At 41.8% G+C, this 21,444-nt stretch overlaps 1 protein-coding gene across 1 annotated transcript; it reads left to right on the top strand.

Annotated features, from left to right (window-relative positions):
• The first annotated feature begins 4,041 nt into the window (after positions 1 to 4,041).
• On the top strand, positions 4,042 to 20,661 carry LOC144819619 (vomeronasal type-2 receptor 26-like). Its single transcript, XM_078677438.1, has 2 exons — positions 4,042 to 4,156; positions 19,757 to 20,661. The coding sequence occupies exons 1-2, from the start codon at positions 4,150 to 4,152 to the stop codon at positions 20,659 to 20,661; spliced, it is 912 nt and encodes a 303-aa protein (XP_078533564.1). The 5' UTR covers positions 4,042 to 4,149.
• Positions 20,662 to 21,444: the final 783 nt, after the last annotated feature.

Genomic DNA, 21,444 nt, shown 5'->3' with positions numbered 1-21,444 from the left:
AGCATTTGCCATGGGGTGTGGGTTTCTGATGTCTTCAAAATGTTGAGCTTGTGGGCACTTAGATTCAGTCTGTATCCATTCAGGGATGCAGTGCTCCAACAGTGGTCGTTTACCTCTTGTGTTAAGTCATGTTTTGTAATCTGGTAAAATATGAACCCATACTTTCTCCTAAATTTCTTGGTGACCGCCTGTACCCTAAATAATTTCATTTCAGTTGGACAAAACATGAGCTCTGCAACCAAAACGCTTGGTTGCAAGTTGCACCAAACTTGGTTAATGGTAAATCCTCATGTGATTGAAGAATGAGGAATTATTGCACCTGTTCAAATCTTTCTGATAATTAATACACCCAGGACCCGATTCACAAAGGTAAAGTAAAACTAAAAGACTACATTTAGACCTGATGTCTGCGTTTAGACCTAAAGTCTAACTTTACACAAGAAGTCTAAACTTGGAACTAAAGTGTAACTGAGACCACGAGTCTAGCCTTACTACGTTCCGGTATACACAAAAGTAAGTTACTACTAGTAAGTTTACTACTAAGGGGCCTATTCCGATGTCGGACAGACTCAGGTCCGTCCAACATCGGTCAGTATCCAAAACCGACCGACCAGCTGTCGTCTGTTGCGGCCCTGCTAGTAGGATGCGACCGAACAGGGATCGGTCGCACTCGTATACTTCACAATGCAAGCATGCATTCCGAGCGGAAAGCATGTTTGCAATGTGAAAAACAGGGCTGCAGTTCATCCCTGCACCCTGTGGCCGGCAACCCGAGGTGCCGGCCATTGGGTGCAGGGATCCACAGAGGGGCACCATTTGTGCTCCCAGGCTGCCATTCGGCAGCCTTGCACCCATGGGGGCCCTACTGGAGGCCCCCAAAGACAGTTTTGGACTGCATTTTCATGCCAGAAGACCGGCACAAAATGGCACTGAAAAACTGCCATTGTACTCCCTCCATCGCAAAGAGGCGGAGTACTGAGGAATTTCCGGATGGCAGACAGGCTATCCGAGCCTGTTGTCCGCAATCCGGAAATCCGAGTCGGATTCCTTTCTGACCGAGCCCATCTGAATGGCTTGGTCAGAAATGAATCCGTGCGACACGTTCTGGTTCGGTCGGAAGGGCTCTGACCATAATTCGGAGCACTTCAAACCGAAATCGGAATCGGACCCTTTTTGATGAAGTTAGACTTTCGGTCTAAGTTAGACTTTTGGTATAAACTTAGCCTTCTGACATAAAGTTAGACTTCAGATCTAAACTCAGACTTCAGGTCAAATTTTTAGACTTTTGGTCTAACTTTACCTTTGTGAATCGGGCTTAAGTGTATGGTTTAATACATGTTTGCCACCTTTTCCGAGCTGGTGGTAAACACATACTGCAACCTGTAGTTGACATTGGGTGTTGATGCTGGGGGCTGAGAGAAAATATGAAAGAATTATTTTTATTCTCTGCCCACCCTCCATCTGCCCATAAAGCTGACAGGCGGACATGCAGTTTCCGATGGTGGAGCGACCGCCACAGATGGCGTGACTGTAGTGGTCTAACCATCATCATAATCAAGATCTAAGGGGCATATTATCAAGGGGGTTTATCTCTGCTTTTTTGGCTTTAAAAGCCAAGAAAGCGGACATAAAATTATCTCCCTATTACCTAGCTGTCGCTAGCGACCATCTTGGGCCCCACTTTGCATGTCAGTGATATTTATCACTAATGACATGCAAAGTGGGCGTGCCAAGATGTTAGCGACTGGAAACAGTCGCTAACATCGCTATCTCCTATTACCAACTTTTGGAGATATTCGCGCTAAGCGCGAATATCTCCAAAAGCTAACACCTGCCCTGAGCAGTTCTTAGCCATGTTATCCAATGGGAGGTGGATAACATGGCTAAGAGCATTAGCTCGGTAATGCATGAATATCGCGGACTTTTCAGCGATATTCATGCATTGCGGCCGATTTTTATCGCATTTGCGATAAACCTTGGTAATACCAAGGTTTATCTGCGATAAAAATCGCCACAGCTCAGCGGTAAATTTTTGTCTCTAACCAAGCAATAGCGATAATTATCGCTATTGCTTGGTAATATGCCCCATAGTTTTTAGCATCTGTGTTTTTGGGATGTGAATGATGAGTTTTTCCTAAATGTTGTTTAATGTCTGGATATAATGTTATTGCCTGTTCTAAGGATGCTGAGAGGTAGGAGTCCAAGCTGTTGATCTGTCATTTATGCCATGAGGTCTCCGAAGCTATGACCTAGAGTCTAATTGCCATGTCTAGGAGTGCCTTTCCTACAGACCCAGTTTAGTTTGAAGTATTAGTAGCTAAACAAATTGGATACGTTCTAGAATTCACCCAAATGCTGATGCCATCCTTTATTTTGGTCTCAACTATAAAAAAAATTGAAGCCACACTGTTTGTCCTGAATGTGACCTTCTGACCTTGTGTTTTGTGTTTAAGGTGAACAGTTTCCTCCAGAAGATACATTTTAGGACTGCTGCAGGGCATGTTATATTTTTTGATGAAAAAGGGCAAATACCAGCAAAGTATGACATTCTGAACTGGGTTCAGAAAAGCATCTATAACATGGAAGATTTGAAGGTTGGACATTTAGATCTCACAGCACAACCAGGACAACAACTTGTCATCAACCAGAGCTCCATCGTGTGGTGTGTTAGTGGTGATCACAAGCATCAGGTCAGTGTAATGTTCTTCAGGTATCCAATTTATGGCAATCAGGTGGGACTGGTTTCAACAGTTTTAATGTGAGATCAACTAATGTCCCAAAGTTTCAGAAGCATTGTACCACCTTTAAAGTTTGAAAGTGAACAATATACTGTGGAATACAAACAGCTAAGCACTAAGAATGAATGAAAAGCTGGATTGCACACACAAGTTCTGGCTCCAAGTTTTATGAAAACAAATAAGCGTCAATCTCCGAGAATGAGTATCTGTAGACTCTATGTGCTTGAATTAATCACTGCGTCCAAGAAAATACTCAGAAGGCACTGGAAATGCTATTTAAATTGATAATTTAGTTTTTATCTCAGAAGTAGTCCCCTTTGCATCAATCAAAAAAAGAGTATCGGGGCAGCTTTCATTGACTTATGAGTGGCAAGAATCAAGCTTACTATTACTGTACGAACATATGTTAAGTTGCAGGACTGTCCTTGATACAAGTATGTAAATATTGAGAAAGTTGATGTCAATATGAATAACAATATATTCATATATAAAACCAAATCACACCTGGAAAATAAAAAACACACGGAAAGAGGAAAAAATTAGGACAAATACATGTATTTTCCTCGTTGCCCTTCCGTGGAGAGACATCATGGTTTGGGGCAACCCCAGGTTTACATGATCTTGTAAATCTGAGGCAGTGTCACAATCCTTGGATGTTGCATGGAAAACCCCACTTCAACGGCCAAGGAAAACATCAGGAGCGCAGAGTAAGGCAACGCAGTGATTTTTGCTGCCTTGACGTACTCCATGTCTATGAGGCCATCCAAAACCAATGCACAGTGGCTTTGTCTCGCCTCATAGATATGAATTTGGAATTTCCTTTGTTTGTGCATAACAAAAAGTGATGCTCCGGCGGTGCATGGGGCTTGTAAATGAGCATCCTAGTGCAGTGCAAAATAAAAGCACATTCTGGAATATGTTTTAATTTCTTCACAATGAGGTATGAAATTAAATTTGACTCGATAATCATTGTTGCATAGAACATATTTTGAATATTTGCATGTTTCACCCAAAAACAAATTTTTAGAACATACATATTTGACGTTTCATACAGAAAATTAAAGTTAAATGGATGACACCCAATGATGTTCAAACTCTCCAAATCTTTTTAAAGTAGGCTAAAATTAATTACAAAATTATGAAATTTAAAAACTGTATTTTACTGTTTTGTGCCTAAGGAGATGAGTCCACATGGACGTTACTGCGTGTGGTGAAAGATGCATTGCGGGGTGGGAATCAGCCGCCTCTTAACAAATGTATCCCAGCTTCTTCTTCCTTCTACTTGGCTTCACAGGCTCCTCGCTCTTTCTGCAGTGAGAGCTGCCTCCCAGGGTACCGCAAAGCTCCAATACAAGCGAAGCCAGTCTGCTGCTTCGACTGTGTGCCATGTGCAGATGGAGAGTTTTCCAACATGACCGGTATGTGGACGATTGATGCCCTAAAGACTCACATTAAATAGATGTTCAATACTGGGAAAAATAGTTATGTGTCAGAAGATCACTAGTGACTGCAACACCAAACCTCAAAAGAGAGGAAATTAAACAGTTAGAACACTATGCTAAACATATTGTCTGCCACCACCATTTCTTTTTTGGAAACTCACTTACAGTCATAGTTGCATATAGACAACAGCACAACATTAAACACCCGCATACAACAACAGACACCATCATCAGTGATAATATGATGTAGAAATAGAGGGTAAAAAGGGGTTCCACAGCACTGACTTGAGAATTACCACATAATTTCTGTGTAAACCTTTATACACCCATATATATTCACAGATATGGCACACAATAATTTGCATATGTAACAATTTTTACTAATAATCTAGTCTCCAATACATGTTGTTCCTTCAATCTTGTTCTTTTTTGCAAATTCCAAATGGTTCTCCACAGTAGCCAACACGTTTCATCATGATCACGACTTCATCAGGGCTACAAATACCAAACAGATAAGAGAAAAGATTTGCCTAGTGTCCATCAAGCTCATTTGTGACAATATCAGCTTCACTTGATACACTCCTGGTGGAGAGTGTGATGTATAGTGTGGTAGATGTGATGTACTTTACCTGCAGGGTTGATGTTGCATTCGTCTGGAGTGTGGGACCTTCACTTAGGGACCCACCATAAATACCCCAGTAAATGCTATACTTGTCTCATCACTTTCAGTAGCTTAACTAAAAAATGTGTGAGGTGTGTATTTCTCTTTATTTTAACACCCCTTTTGTGAGAAGTTGGGCTGGTATATGCTGTCCACTAATTGAAGTGGGCACCAAGTACCCGTCCAAACCACTCTTTGGTGATTTAAGAGGTCAACGGTAACCTTAGAAAGCGATCTAAGTGGTTGCTGTGGAGAGCAGCCTTAAGGCTTAGTCTTGAAGGAGTGTTAAGCAGCTTGTTTTACCAGAATATACCTGTATAGCATTGGTTAACTGAAAGGAGAACCACACAGTAGTTATTAAAATATGTATTTATTGATATAACACTGTTTAAGAATGACATAGTGCCCTCTATACAAGGATACTCACAAAGCACACAATACTGTAGCACAGAAACAATAGTAAATAGCACTAATAAACAGTCGGCTCCAGGGGGAGACCAGACCATATACTAAAATAGTGGTATAAGAACTACAGCTAGATTTAAGACCGTTTCTAGAAGATGTAGAAACGCCGGGAGCCCAATAAACCATCCAAGGTGAGTAAGTAGGGACCCCACAGATTGCAGGTGAAGTGTGGGAACACAACCACGTGCTAGACGACAATTCTAAGGAAGAGTTGAGGTTGAAGTTTTAAAGTTTAAGGACACTTCAAAGTGGACTGCGCAGAAAATCTGTGGAGGTTAGAAGGTTGGAGAGCTACTCCACCCATGAATACTGTGGTATCAGACTTACCTATGCCAGGGAAACCGGGTGCATAGGTCTGAAGTGGCGTCGGAAACTGCAGTCGATCCCTAAGGAAGACTTCAAAGAAGAGCCACTGTTGGGAAGAAGCAAAGTATATGGCAGAATTCAAAGGTGCATTCTTGGTGAAGAGTACCTAAAAGCAGAGGGGACAGAGTCTGGGTCACTCAAGAGTGACTAGGGGCTCAGTAGACAAATGACCACCAATGTCTGGTGCTTCAGGTGGGATGAAGGGGTTCTTGACTCTGCAGCCACCAGGACCAGGAGACCAGGAGCTGGATACAAGCTATCCCATGAAGCATGTTGAGTACTGAGGGGTCAGTGTCCAGCTAGAGTACCAACAAGCCTTGGCAACAGCAACCCATGCAGATGATCGAAGAAGGTTACGGTTTAGACTAGCAAGGCCCAGGAGACTCACAAAACACACCGGAATCAGGGCAAGCCTGGAGCAACCAAGTAAGCCAAGAAAAGCAGTGTTGACCCTCAAGAGGAAAGAAAAACCAAAGGAAATGATGGACGGAGCGTTGACAATACAAGCACTCACCCCCAGTCAACTGATCTGAGTTTAATCCATCACCGTTCTTTAGCCCACTCTGCCACCCCAGTTCAGACATGTCCATATGCAAATCAGTCTGACCCTGTGCCTCATGGGAACAGTCCAGCCCGAACTACCAAGCCATGCCTTCCCTGGACCGGAAACAAGCTACCGAGGACCCACAGGCTGGAGGCACAGGAGTCGCAAGGGGACCTAGAGCAGTTTTACAAAGCAACAGAGCAAGGAGCCCAGAGTTCTTTGGAAGGGGCTACCTGGTACCTAGTGCACTTGTTTTGGAAACACCAACAAGCATATGCACTTGCAAAAGTATGCGGTTCATGGGGGTATGGGTATTGCAGCCCCACAAGGGGTTCTGTCCTCAAACATGGTGAGAGAGCAGCTCACACTTTGAGGGACTTGGAAACCCACCTCTTGTGTTGCTGGATCCTTCAGAGTCCATAGGGGCTCAGGAGCAGCAGACGGGTCAGTTGAGATGTGGGGCCTGTGGTTTCAGGGAAGTGACCCCTTCACTCCATGGGATATATCTTCAGTTGTCCTTGATGCTCCACAGATCCTACATGGAGCCTGTATGGTGCACAGGTAAGAATAATGCTTTGGTCAGAGAAGGGGTAAGAAGTCAGGCCCGAACGAAGTCCATAGTGTCCAGACGGTTGAAGGTTAGTTGTTTCTTGTTCAGAATATTGTCCACTTTGAATCTAGAGTCCTACAGCCAAGTAAGCCCTTTTTAACCACAAGAGAGATTTGGACAGATTCAGGGGACCCTTCTAGGTGAGGGTCTGGACAGTGGGGAGGTTACTCCCATGTCCTTTCTCCAGTTTCACACCAGAGCAGGAGCCAATGACTCCCAGTTCTGGTTTGAACTGGACTGTGCACAGGGACGCCAAATGTGGCCCTCATGCAGACTTTCGGTCACTGGCAAGTGCACCCACCCTGGCCTAATACACTAAGGGGCAGATGTATGAACAAGCCCTTTTGCAATTCCTTAATAGTGATTTTTTGCAAATTGCTATTAAAGAATCGCAAACTGCTATATATGTAGGAATCACAATAATAATTGCAATTCCTTAATATTCCTTTATTGTGAATCGCAAATCGTAATTCGCAATAAAGGAATACTTTCCCATTCATTCCTATGGGGTATGATGCCCATAGGAATGATATGGAAGACATTCTCAATTTGCGATTCGCAATTAGAGAATCGCAAATTGAGAATGCAATTTCAAGAGTGCCAGGGTGTCAAAAGAACACCAGTTGCACCCCTGAAATATATATGTGTACACATGTGCCGCACATACATGCCCTAAGGGCATTTATGTGCACCACATGGCACTTTACAAAATGTAAAAAAGTGCATTTTTCTAAGAAATCGCAAATTACCACCAACTGGATTTCTTAAGGCCAAATTGCACTTTTTCTGTGCTTCATACATTGCATACTGTGCTTCATACAAAAAATAGAGAATCGCAAATTTTGTGATTCTAGAATTTGCAATGGTCTTTTGGGATGATACATCCCAAAAGGTCTTTTCCCGTTCGCAAACGATTTCCTTGCCGTCTCCTGAGGGTGCTGCTTCCGCGTCTGACGTCTGGGCTTGGACTCCTCCTCCTTTTCATTGAGTGCTGGAGTTTCATCCTCACCTCCGCGGCTCTGCTCTCTGCTCGCTCCGTGGGTGGCTAGACCACTTTCGGCGGCATTGTACTACCATACAGCTGAAAGCCGGTGCGGTCGATGAGTCCGGCAAATGCGCCCGACACCACATGCACACATCGGCCTGAGAAGAGCCCGATTCCAACTCCAAAGGTCAGTCTCATTGCGAGTTCATATTAAATCTCCAGTCAGCAGGGTGGGCTGGAAGCTGCACACACAGCATTCACGCAGCCGCCATCTTGCCGCTCCCCAGCTAAACGGATGATTTCTGATGATGATCTCTTGCCCTGAAGGAAGAGACACCTGACAAGAAGGGCTGCCAGACACAGTTGCCCCCTTCATCTCCCTATTGCATATTCTGCAAGTGGATCTGGTTTCTTTCTTTCACTGCCCGCTATAACACTGTACAATGTCACGCTACTGCCCCGTCCTTCTGAGCTGCATCCAGTCTTCTCCATCACACTCTGCTTCTCTTCATATATTGTTATGTTAAACTAGTCGTGACTCCCCCCTACTTGCTAAGCTGTTACTGTGTGTTGCTTTACTGTTGTTGTCAGAACAACATTGTCATAGCTCAGGCAATGACGATCTCCCCATACACACATAATCGATTGTTGAAAGTATCTCTGGCGTGCTTTTCCAGTACTATGTAAATATCAATAAACATGATTTTGAAAAGAAAGGAGTAGATGTTCTGGCAGTTTGCTGAAAAAAGGGGAATGTTGTTCTAAAATTGGGACCCAGATTTACCTATTTGTCTTTAAAAAGTTCCTGAATGATTCTGTTCAGTCCTTCCTCTTGCAAATGTCTGCTGCCTGATATCTCAGCAGGAATGCTATCTGGGTGTTCTGTGCAATTCTGGTCAGAGGACACTTTTACTGTTTCTATCTGAGCATCCTTATGATACAAGTGCAGAATCCACAATTCCAGAGTCAAGAGAATCCAGAAAATACTCAGAATGACATTGAATATTGAGCTCTGAGGACTCATAATTCACCTGGTAAGCTTTTAGCCCGGTTTAAGAGACCATCATTTATTTCCCATTTCTTGTGGCATTATCTATGGGCCACAAACATCCATTTAGTAGACAGTCAATGATGGAATGTGGTCCGCTTGAGACCTTTGAAGATCTCTGTTGGATCTATCCGACCTCCTGAAGTCCACTGGGAATTTGACCCATATGTGTAGCACACATGGGCAAGAAATCTGATATCCTGCCCTCTGTCTAACACCTTAGGCATTTGATCGTTGACTGGCGGTATGAGTTTCTCAGCTGAGTCCATCCTTGCACTGGAGCGGCAATGGCTACTCCCATGGAATTGATCTCATTCACCATTTCTGTGACATTGTGTTCTAAATTAGCAATAGCTGGGACAATGGATGAAGATTCTTTCATGATGAATTTCATGATGAATTCTCATGTAAATTTAAACATCTTTCATGATGTTTTTCTAGTCACCTGCTTTTTGCCTAGAAACGCTTCTGAAAACAGAAGCTGACATGCTGGTCCAGTGAGTTTGTAAATGTGGACATATGTGGTTGCAATCTTTTTACATTGAGCATTAAGGTCGCAGTTGTGCGATAGTCAATCCCATTTAGACTTAGGGCCCAGAATAGCTAGTATGTTACTAACCAACCACCACCTTTACACTATTCCATGAAGCTCTCATCTGTACTACAGGTACCTGGTCCAAGTGGTACACAAGCCTCTATGCATCCATGCAACAATACACACAGAGGGGATGGGATGCTGTACTTTTCAGAAGTAAAATGTTAGGCCAGATTCCAATGCTAGGTTCGCTCATGGCATTTAAGCATTGGCCTTGACAGTATTCAAGCAAGGGTAGGGAGGTGGGTGGGTTGTACCATATCATTTTCAGCATAACATTGTAGTGTAGTTCCTAGATTCCCAATATGCTCTGCGCAATGGATTAATATATCCTATAGATATGACGTAGGACTTAGGTCAGTAGGTCTCTATCGAACATATTAAACTTAACTGTGAGAGCCAGCTAGCCCAGAGGTCACTAGAAACTTTCTCGAATTCACAAGAAGGGATTCGTTTCTGACAACCGCATAAACATGACAACTTTGTTTCCCTAGGAGTGGAATAACTATCTTCAGAGTCGTGGAAACAATAGATAAGTATTTCACTCAGTGAATCGGGAATGCTTCGTTTCTACAGAGTTTGCAGAGAAATAGTGAGACAAGCGTTTTCAATAAAAGTTTTATTGAACAGTCTTTTTTCTCATGCAAGAAAGGTGAACTGCTCCAATCGTTAGACAGAATGCAAAGTATAATGCGTACAGCGAGAATAGTATTATAAAATAATACTGTAATAGTATTGTATGGTATCTAAGCCATATAAAAATACATACATAAATAACACAGGCTAAAATACTCAACTGGTGCGTTTAAAATGCGTTACCCCAATGTACCTAACCTAGGTCTAGTATGAGGGAAGAAGTAAATATGATCTTTAGCATAGGTTTAGTTCTTGCCAAGAATCTACCAAAGGTTTCTCTAGATCCTAATCAGCTCCATACCTTAGAATGAAGGAGGTCTGGTATCTCTGTCTCAGGAATCGATTTCCCAACACCCCGCAAGGGGAGTCAGAAACACTGGAGCTGGATTTTTCAGCAGAGGAGGGCAACTTCCTGATCAGTGCATCAGCTGAAGAGTCGGCTTCCTTCGGCACTTGCTGTAGCGAGCTGCGCCGGGCAAGTAGGTCGTCGAACTGCTCCGAACCACTGTGCTTTGCCATAGCAAGTGAAGGTATATTTATACCTTGAAGGTGTTTAGGAATGCCAGCATTGACATAAAGTTGGGCATATGAACGTCATGAATGAACCCCTAAGGAACAGATGTTCATTGTAAAACTAACTGAGTACTTTGAGAAATCAATATTCAAGCAAGAAGAAGTCCCTAACAGCTTAAGCTGGTTTTCCAAGAAATAATTGTGACGTTTGGTGAACGAATGGAAGTAGCCAAGCCTGTATTCGGGTTGCATGGGCTATGCCTAAATAAGGGCTTGATTTCTATATCTATGTAAGGGCAACGTGAATTATACCTAGATAAGGGCATGAATCGGGAAAATCTATTCGGAATCCAAAACGCCATACAACACCCACTCCACTTTCTTATGTATTACATTACTAAGTTCTAAACACATTAAACATATCTAAACATGATGTGTTAAAACCCACCCAAAACACATACAAATGCAATGGTACTGGTTGTACACAAAAGCTCATTGGTGCTGTACACATTCAAAGCAATGTTTAATTCTAAGCATAAAGTTGACATTTGTAAATGCTGTCTGAATGAATCACGAAAATACATTTATGAAATGGCTCGTAAATACAGAATAAAAAGGTGCCGAAACCATTTCATGTCATATTACATATAACTGTTGGTATGAGGACAAGGTCAAATATTGTCTCTGGAAGTTTTTCAAAGAATTCTCTGTGCCAAATCAAAAGTCAGTGTTATTGTTTGGAGAAAACATCAACTCCTCTAAATCTGTAAAGAATTAATTTACCATTGTAGGTGAAAGTTGGATTACCTTGTTAAGAAGATCAACCGCACATAGATGTAAAGCATCGCCGTCGGCATTGGCCACATTAGCAATGTTCGTAGTGGATGATACCTGTGTGCCTGCTTCCTCTCGTAACTCATTGTCAGCAATTTGCATCTGTGAGATCTCAATGAATGCCGTCATCAGAATTGGTAACCACTGGGGACAACACAGTGCATGGGCCGTTACTGGTTCAAGCAAAGTATCTACATCTGATGGCATGACGGATGTGAGTGTCAAACATGTCTCTAGCATGCATTCTTCTCCGCATAGCAGGCAGCGCAGAACAGGTAAGATGCAATCTTGCCAAATTGGTCTGAATGATAAAAACCATGTGGTATTTAATTCTCTTAAATTAGTTAATCCCAAAATTTGAACGATGAGCTCATGACACTTCATCGCCAGTAGAGTTGTCTCCATGGTGAACTGGGTGTTGTTTGTGGATTGACTTGCCATATCGCAGCAGTAGGAGCAAAAATAGTATCCCTGCAGCGAGTCCCAAAATGAGAGGCAATCTGCCAAACACAGAGTACACGAAGTTTGGAAATATTCCTAGGACTGCTTCAAAAGGTGCTAACAGTCCAGAAAATACTGTCTTAAATACATGTAAGATACGACTTAACATTTCCGAGAAATGTATAGGGCAATTCTTAGTTAAGAGGGCATGTAGCAGCTGTGATCGTTCAACATAATGTAACTTCCATTTGAAAGTTGTCCAAAAAGTGGATCAATCACCGCAGCCAGAGAACCTTGCAGGTGGCAGGGTAAGTTCTTAGAGGAACCATCACAGGCCCAATGTAGGCTTATACCCTGACAAAGGAGGAAACCGCTTAGTGTGTTTATACAGTTTTTCCCGCTAAGAAACACTTCACGACCCCCACTCCAACATCTGTGTGTGTGTGTGGTAATTCCCAGGATGTTGTTATGTATTCTTTATCCAACCTTTCAAATGCCTGCTGGTATGTGTTTTAGGCAATATTGAAAATGGAAAATTGTAACAGGCAGAGTGATTGTTCCATGTATAATCCATTCTGTGGCTGGCTTTTCAGCGACAGTAAATGGCAATCTTTCCAGTTTTTCAATGCTCATCACCGTATAGTCTGCTCCCTCTGTGCCAGTTTGATCTATTTATCAATGATATTGAATTCTGAAAACAGTGACGTAGTATTGTTTAAACGCCAAGGCACATAGCCTGAACTTAGGTTTTGTAACGTCCAGCCTAATAGCATGATGGAACCTAATTGCTACTGACCATGTTGCAACATGACCAAGTCCTGTTCCTTGATGTCTATGGTAGAGGATACTATGCTGTCCAAAGAATATATCCTGGATGACAGAGTCGTTAACCCATTGTCAGCTGCAGAGAGAGTTTTCTCTAAATTAATACGATCAATTTCTCGTATTCTTTCTGCAGTCTCTGCTTGCGTAATCTTCCATGCTTCATAATAAGCAGCATAGATACCGGCATATATAAAACAATTATGACACAATTTTATTGGTCCAAGCAAGAATTCCCTAGGCTCAGCACCATCTTTAAGTAAAGATAAGTGTTGTTTTATATCCTTGAGTGTAGATCTATGTAACCATTCAAGCCACAGCTTCCCTACGCTGTATGGTGTTACTATTCCTGTATGCTGTCTCTGAACATATCTTGGATCTGGCCTATTAAATGTGAACCCCAGTGTTTTATTCAGAATCTATTTTGACAGTTGTTTTTGTCGGTGGGACAGATTAACCATTTTTTCCAATCTGGATTTGTTCTGTTGTGATGCAAAATAGTATGTACTTCGACCTCCCCCTCTGAAGTGTTATCACTAGCAGGTGTAGGTGTAGGTATGGACAGATTGTTTAGGTCCTTTATCTTTGCTAACCCAAGACAAGATCTCTGTTGGACAGTGTCATTCAAAAACATAATTTGCTCTGGGATTATGCACGCTCTAAATAAAGAATCTTGGGCCCGATGTAGGTAGGACTTATTTACCGATTTTTAATTACCGAATTTTACCGATTCGGTAATTAAAAATCGGTAAATAAGAAGGGGGGACATGTAGGAACATCCAGATGTTCCTATTACCGAATCGGTAAAAATCTGTATTTACCGATTCGGTAAATACCGACCGGTAATGCCCATTCATTCCTATGGGATTTGCAGCCCATAGGAATGAATAGGCATTACCGATTCGGTATTTACCGAATCGGTAAATACCGAATTCCACAAGGGTGATGGGGGTGTCACTTTGACACCCTCTGGCACCCCCAAAAGAGTCTCGGGTGCCATGTGGCAGGCATACCTGCCCTAAGGGCAGGTCTGCCTGTCATATGGCACAGGTGTGCATGCACACATGTGCATGCACACCGGAATCGGTATTTTACCATCAAATATATTTGATGGTAAAATTCAGATTCGGTAAGGGTTGTGGGACTCAGAAGAGTCCCACCTACATATCAAATTAAACGAATAGGTAAAAATACCGAATCGGTATTTTACAGATTCAGTAAATTTACCGATCGGTAAATTTACTGAATCTGTAAAATATGTGGCCCTACATACCATTCCTGCAATACCGGTCGGTAACGGCCGAAAATACCGATTTTCGGCCGTTACCGACCGACCTAAATCCGGCCCTTAACCCCTGCACTTGCCAATCTTTTGTGTCCCAGACAGTTTTTGTCTCGATGTTGTCTTTCCAAAAGTCGAAACCCAGTGAAGAAAGCTGAGCATAAAAGGCTGCAGAATACATTTGATTGGTATTTGTCAACATACTTTTCATTCCTGTCTTATTAACATTTTTAAAGTAAAATGATTCTGGATTAAAACCTGAAAAGTATGGAAATGTTCCCAAAAATGTTTTTGAGCCACCCTTTGGTGGAGTAGGACAATTTTCCCATTGGTTATACATCACTACATTTCTAGGGTTTGCAGATTTGTGCAAGAAATTATGACCATAGTGATTATAACAATACATTTGTTCATATTCTGATGAACCTTCTAAGTATTCATGATTTGTAAATACAGCAGACATTTCTAAGTCTGACATCATATTATTAGCAGTCTTGAAGTCCCAATCATCAGAAAAGGTACTAGATGAAAAAAGTAATTCAAGAAAATCTTGAACTGGTGTGGAATCTTCAACAGCTCCGACTGGCCAAAAATGTCTTAGTCAGTTCTGTCACAAGATATACCCCCTGGTAGAGGAACTGCTGTGATGTTCACTGATGACAAGTCTCTTTGTTCACAATAAGATGATTTGTGTGGCTTGAGTAGTAAGTTGATGTTCTTACTTGCTGTGTCCTTTTTAACATATCTTAACATATCTTCCTATCAGCATTCCCAAAGTTATTACCAGAGTCAACCAAAGTAGAAGAAAAAGCACACCCAATACAATCCAAAGTTCAATCCATGGTGAAACCAGATAAGTATTTTCCAGGAGATGAAAAAAGTCAGTTGCTTGTTCTTTGGCAGTTATTTGAGCTGGTGTTATTTCAGGTTCGCTGGGATCATCGGAAAACATATCAAAGTTAATGAAATAGCCAGAGGCACTTCTGTCAATTGTTGGGATTGCATCAGAATTCGTTGAAATCGCTGGAACTACTTGATCACTTGATACATTTGTGTAGTCTGATGTTACTTCATTGTAGACAGGTGTTTCTTGATGAACTGTTATTTGGGTCTCAAGATTTACAAGTTCCATAGCTTTGTTGCATAGACCTTCATTTCGTACTGCAGATTCTTCATAGGTGATGAGTCTTTCAGTTTGAACCTCTTGGATAGTAGCCAGAGCTGGGCGTCTGCTACATTAGCGGTGTCCACTTAGCCTGCTGCTTATGATCGGCCACATGGTGTGCTTTGACCAGGTCCAAGGACATGAACCTGTTCTCCTTTTTACCAGCAAGGGGCGGCAGTAACACTGTTCTTGATCTGTGGATTGCTAGGACAGGTACTGGTTGTCTGTGTGTACAAATGTGATTTGTAAGCTATTTGGAACTTTTCACCTTTGTTAAAAGTTAAGTACGTGAATCCGCATTGTCCTGGAATGATTTGGATCACTAAGTTGCGTACGTTTACGCGTGTTTGCAAATATTTTGTTGCTAACATGTCTGTTTGCAATGAATGCAAACTTTCTGTTTGTTTTTGTGTCCAATTTACTGTTTTGAAATCAGGTTTGATAAATTTGTAGAGAGGTTAAACCCTTTCTGCGTTATTTAGAATGTATGTTCTTCTGAAATTCAGGAAACCTAGAATCGACTGTAAGTTTTTCAGTGATTTTGGAGGTTAGAGCAGCGCACATTCCTCTAGAAAGTTTGCTGCCAGGCTTTTGCCTTCACTTGGAAGTTCATATCCTAGAAAAAGGACGTTTAAATGGTTAAGTCTAGATTTTTTATTGAATTTGTACCCTTTAGAGGTGACTCTCAATATAATTGTATTCACCCTATTCAAGTGCCTATCCAAGTCATCATCTGTCAGATACACGTCATCGACATATGACAAGGCTTTGTCATCATATGTTTGTAGTAACTCTGTTACTCTCGCTGAAAATAACCCAGGACTATTCCTGAATCCCTGAGGGAGACGACAGAAGGGACGCTGTGTCCCAATAATGGAGAAAGCGGTCAAATACCTACTTTCTGATGCAATGTTTTGACAGAAAAAAACATTAGCAATATCTAATGTGGTTTTATACTTTTTACGCACAATGTTATTCATTAATGCTGCACTGTGTGCATTTTGTACTGCAAAAGTTTTGCAACAAGAGTTTAAATGTCTGTAATCCAATACTAGACGATACGTATTGTCTGCTTTGGAGACAGGAAACAAAGGATTGTTCATTGACGAGGTGCATGTTTCAATCACCCCTTGGTATTCAAGTTGATCTAAGATCTCCCTGACTTGTTTTTTAGCTTCTTGCTTAACTGGTTACTGCCTTTTTGCAGTTGGTTGATTTTTCAACTGGATTTTGTGGTGAGGAGAATCCTCATCTCATTCTACATAATTTTTATATAATGCAGGAGCTTGTGCCACTGCCCATTTCCTGGCATAAGTATATTTTAAATTAATTGGAATGTGGTTGAAGTAGGCTGGCAAAATGATATCTTTGCCATGTGGGCACTCCCTCACAAATTGTGGTGGCCAGTCTTGTTCAGCTAGAAGAATGGCATAAGCCTTAGAGAGTCGCTCTCAAAAGAGTGCTCTTATCTTTCTTGGTATGTCTTCCTCCATCCGGAGTGTTATTTCATATAACCTATGTGGAGAACTAACCCTGGTATCTGCAGTTTCAACTTGGATGTGCTCATTCAAGTCCACGGTCTCCAGATGAACCTTCAAGTTCTTGCGAGCTATGGTTACTCCTACTGCGCTGTCTAACATTGTCTGAGCCCATTTCCCGTTCTTGAGTTGTGTCCTCAAGATCCTCGGCATGTCTGATGTTCAGACCTGCTATTTTCTTTTTAGTGAATTGAGGTTTCTTGTTTTTCTGAACATGCTGATCATTTTTGGACTTCACGCCTTCTTCCTTGACCATCTTCTTTTTTCAAATTTCTGTGACAAAGTCTGAAAGGTACGAGAGTAGCGTGTATCAGTATCTTGATATCTATCAGGTTTTCTCAAATTATCCCTATTCCTGAGGTTATACCTCCTTTCAGTGGGCTCCTTTTGAGGAGATCTACCTCGGGATTGAGAACGCTTCTCTTTAGAAGTTTGTTTGCTATTTTACCACTTCTTTCTAGAGAGAGTAGGAGTACTTTTAGAAAAGACCTTTAACTGTGTAAATCTACTAATCTCTGTATATTATTAAGTAATTGTTCATCCGACATTGATTCAATGTCTGGGTCAGGTCTGTAGTTAGCTAAAGCTAGCCATGTTGCTACTGGTCTACCTAGTGGACCGAGCCTGGTAATGTGATTTATATGTTTTAGGGTGCCTTTAAAGCAGAGTCCATGGTCGTGGTATCTTAGTGGAATTTCAACATCCTCGAAAGGAACGTATTCCGTTGGTGGTTCACCTTCTTTGTAGAAGAGAAACACATGTGTTACTGGATTTGCTTCAGGAAAGACTATCCAATATTAGAATACCTCTATCTGGTGATATTCATGTGCCTCTATCATAAAAACTGCCCTTTCACCTCTCGATATTAGGCCATTTTTTATACGTTTTATAGTGATGGCTTACCTTAAATTTAGAGGAATGATAATATTATCTTTGTCGGTTTCATTAAAAACTGTTGTGTTAAAAGAAGCTGGATCGCCGCAGCTCCACCGTTCTTGGTGTTGTTGCTGTTATTCAACATTTTTGTTGACTGAAAGTTTGCAGAGCAAGTTTTAAGGAAACAAACATAAGGTGCACAACGTTGAACAAACCAAAAAGCTAATACATACGATTTGTATCCTACTCAGCTGTGGCGGATATTATCCCTTTACCCACTCCAGACGTCTATTGGAGTATTTACGGAAAAGGGGTCTCTGAGAAAAGCACAATTGAGTTACTTTAGTATCTAGCGTTAAATTAGTGCCTTACCAAACGTTGGGCGCCATGTAGTGTAGTTCCTATATTCCCAATAGCCTCTGTGCATTGCAAAATTATATCCTATACATATGACGTAGGACTTAGGTCAGTAGGTCTCTATCGAATGTAATAAACGTAATTGTGAGTGCCAGCTAGCCCAGAGGTCACTAGAAACTTTCTCAAATTCACAAGAAGGGATTCGTTTCTGACAACCGCATAAACATGACAACTTTGTTTCCCTAGGACTGGAATAACTATCTTCAGAGTTGTGGAAACAATAGATATTTCACTCAGTGAATCATTCATGCTTCGTTTTTACAGAGTTTGCAGAGAAATAGTGAGATGAGCGTTTTCAATAAAAGGTTTATTGAACAGTCTTCTTTCTCATGCAAGAGAGGTGAACTGCTACAATCGATTTTCATTGTAAAACTAACTGATTTCTTTGAGAAATCAATATTCAAGCAAGGGGAAGTCCCTAACGGCTTAGGCTGGTTTTCCAAGAAATCGTTGTGACGTTTGGGGAACGGATGGAAGTAGCCATGCCTGTATTTGGGTTGCATGGGCTATGCCTAAAAAAGGGCTTGATTTCTATGCCTATATAATGGCAACGTGAATTGTACCTACATAAGGGCATGAATCTGGAAAATGCATTTGGAATCTAAAAGGCCATACAACAACATTTGTGCAGTAGTCTCTGTCATAGCGGCATTCACATTTGGCCAGTCTAGGATCTACAAAATGAGTCACAGGTATGTTCTCTCACTGGCCTGCTGTCAGGCACATTTCAGTATGTATTAAAGCAGTTGCTATAGGCTCTGTATACTTCCAGAGTCAAAGTAATATACATGATGTCTTCCCTATCCCCATCCATAGAACCATTTACGAATTGACGTAAGCACTAACTCCAGCAGTTTAGATACACACCGTTAGCATTATGTGTACTCAACAGGATTGCAGTCCAGGTTCTGCTGCTGTTCAGACTTTCTTTTAAGCATTATCCAAAGAAATTAGTTATTGACTTGGACGGTGTAATGTGCAAACAGGCAGGGAGATTCCTACTGTGTTTGTTGTGTACATATTTAGCGTCTATAGCGACAGTTCTCCACTGCCTCATACTCCATAAGGCTTACCTCTTACAGTGGGAGGAGCAGCAATGTATTTTTGTTCACTGCTCCACTGTTGATCACTCCATAAGTAATAATAGCAGTCAGCACATGATTTACACACACTGTGTTATCCCATCACCAGCTCTGGCCGTGGTGCTGCTCTAGATTACTGTGCATAATTGTTTCTGGGGGGTTTGCATCACACATTTCATTAATCTGACCACAATGCTCTATCACGGTACACCATTAGTGTGATGCAGTAGCAAAGGTGGTGGGCATGTAGCATGCAGTGGACAGCTAGGATTCTACAGGTCCTCAGAAGGGATGGTAGCTCATATCCTCACCTCCACTTAATGGTGTTGATTTTCTGAAGGATCTTGGTCATATGGGATGGTGCATTTAGGTCATAGAACATTTACTATTAACATTATATACTGATGCAATAGAATAGATCCACATCCTCTTTCCTAGTCATAGTTGAGTTTCTAAATTATCTAACGTCAAATAGAGGTGAAATGTGTGGTCATTAAGTGATTGCATTTGAGTAGCAAGAGTTCAACTCAAACCCTGCACCTTACATCTAAAATTGCCAAAATGCTCACTTTTGTATCAAAAGTAAAATATTTTCAAAATAAGTTAGGAAAAAACGCTTTATTGCACAATCAAATACACATTTCTGAGAAGTGTGAACCAGTGGAAATGACTGATTGTGTTTGCATTTTATTGTAGACATGGAAAACTGCATGCAGTGCCCTAAGGACCAGTGGCCGGATGGCAAGAAGGCTGGATGCCTCCTAAAGGACATTGTTTTCCTCTCATACAGTGATATCCTTGGTGTGATTTTGGCCACTGTGGCCATGATCTTCTCTGCTGTCACTGCTGGAGTGCTGGGAATCTTTCTCAAACATCGGGACACACCTATAGTGAAGGCCAATAACCGGGATCTCAGCTACGCACTCCTCTCTGCCCTAATGTTGGCCTTTCTCTGCTCCCTCCTATTTATTGGACGCCCTGCAGCATGGACCTGTCTGATCCAACAAGCTGCATTTGGGATTATTTTTACTGTTGCTGTGTCTTGTGTTTTAGCAAAAACCATCAATGTTGTCATTGCATTTAATGCCACCAGGCCTGGGAGCAGATTAAGCAGATGGCTGGGATCACAAGTGTCTGGCTCTATTGTCCTCTTGTCCACACTGGGAGAAGTGACAATCTGTCTGTCTTGGCTGCTCACCTCTCCACCTCACCCTGGCATTGACACACAGTCTGAGACTGGGAAGATAATCCTGCAGTGTGACCAGGGCTCGGTGACTGCTTTCTACTGTGTGATTGGTTACATGGGACTCCTAGCCTTTGCCAGCTTCATAGTAGCATTCTTAGCCAGGAACCTCCCGGATCAGTTCAACGAGGCCAAGCTCATCACCTTCAGCATGCTGGTGTTCTGCAGTGTCTGGGTCTCTTTCTTCCCAGCCTACATCAGCACTAAAGGCAGGTACACAGTGGCCGTGGAGATCTTTGCCATCTTAGCTTCCAGCGCTGGACTGCTGGGCTGTTTGTTCATTCCCAAATGTTACATCATCCTGTTCAGGTCGGATATCAATGCCAGAGGACATTTAACTTTACATTGTCATTTATAGTATTATATTGGAGTTCAAAATTGACCCAATTCAATATTAAAATGTTGTATTTCTGAAGGGTTTGAAGAACATTCATCATGCTTTTGTATAACCATTAGACTGCCTGCAGGAAAGCAATAATATCTCCAGCAATAAAGATAGCTATTAAGGACATCCACTGTGATTGATTTTGAGTCCTTCCCTGTACTTGCATAGTTCCGGTGGTGTTTTGACTACTAGTGGGCCTGCAGCACTGATTGTATCACCCAAACGATGTGGTGTACCAGATACAACGGCCAACCTTGCAGCTGGCGCACTGGTTTTGAGTTTCAACATCCTGTGATTCTAGGCAAATCACTGTAATCTCCCTGTGTCTGTAAATTGATGTACCCATCTGTGATCTTTCTCATGCAAGAGAGGTGAACTGCTAAAATCGTTAGACAGAATGCAAAGTATAATGCGTACAGCGAGAATAGTATTATAAAATAAAACTGTAATAGCATTGTATGGTTTCTAAGCCATATAAAAATACATACATAAATAACACAGGCTAAAATACTCAACTGGTGCTACTAAAATACGCCTACCCCAATGTACCTAACCTGGGTCTAGTATTAGGGAAGAAGTAAGTTTGGTCTTTTACATAGGTTGAGTATTTTGCTGAGAATCTACCAAAGGTTTCTCTAGGTTCTAATTTGCTCCATACCTTAGAATGAAGGAGGTCTGGTATCTCTGTCTCGGGACTCGGTTTCCCAACACCCCGCAAGGGGAGTCAGAATCACTGGAGCGGGATTCTTGGCAGAG

This window comes from Lissotriton helveticus, chromosome 2_1, assembly GCF_964261635.1.
Source record: "Lissotriton helveticus chromosome 2_1, aLisHel1.1, whole genome shotgun sequence".
NCBI lineage: Eukaryota > Metazoa > Chordata > Amphibia > Caudata > Salamandridae > Lissotriton > Lissotriton helveticus.
This window is presented reverse-complemented; position numbering and strand designations above follow the sequence as displayed.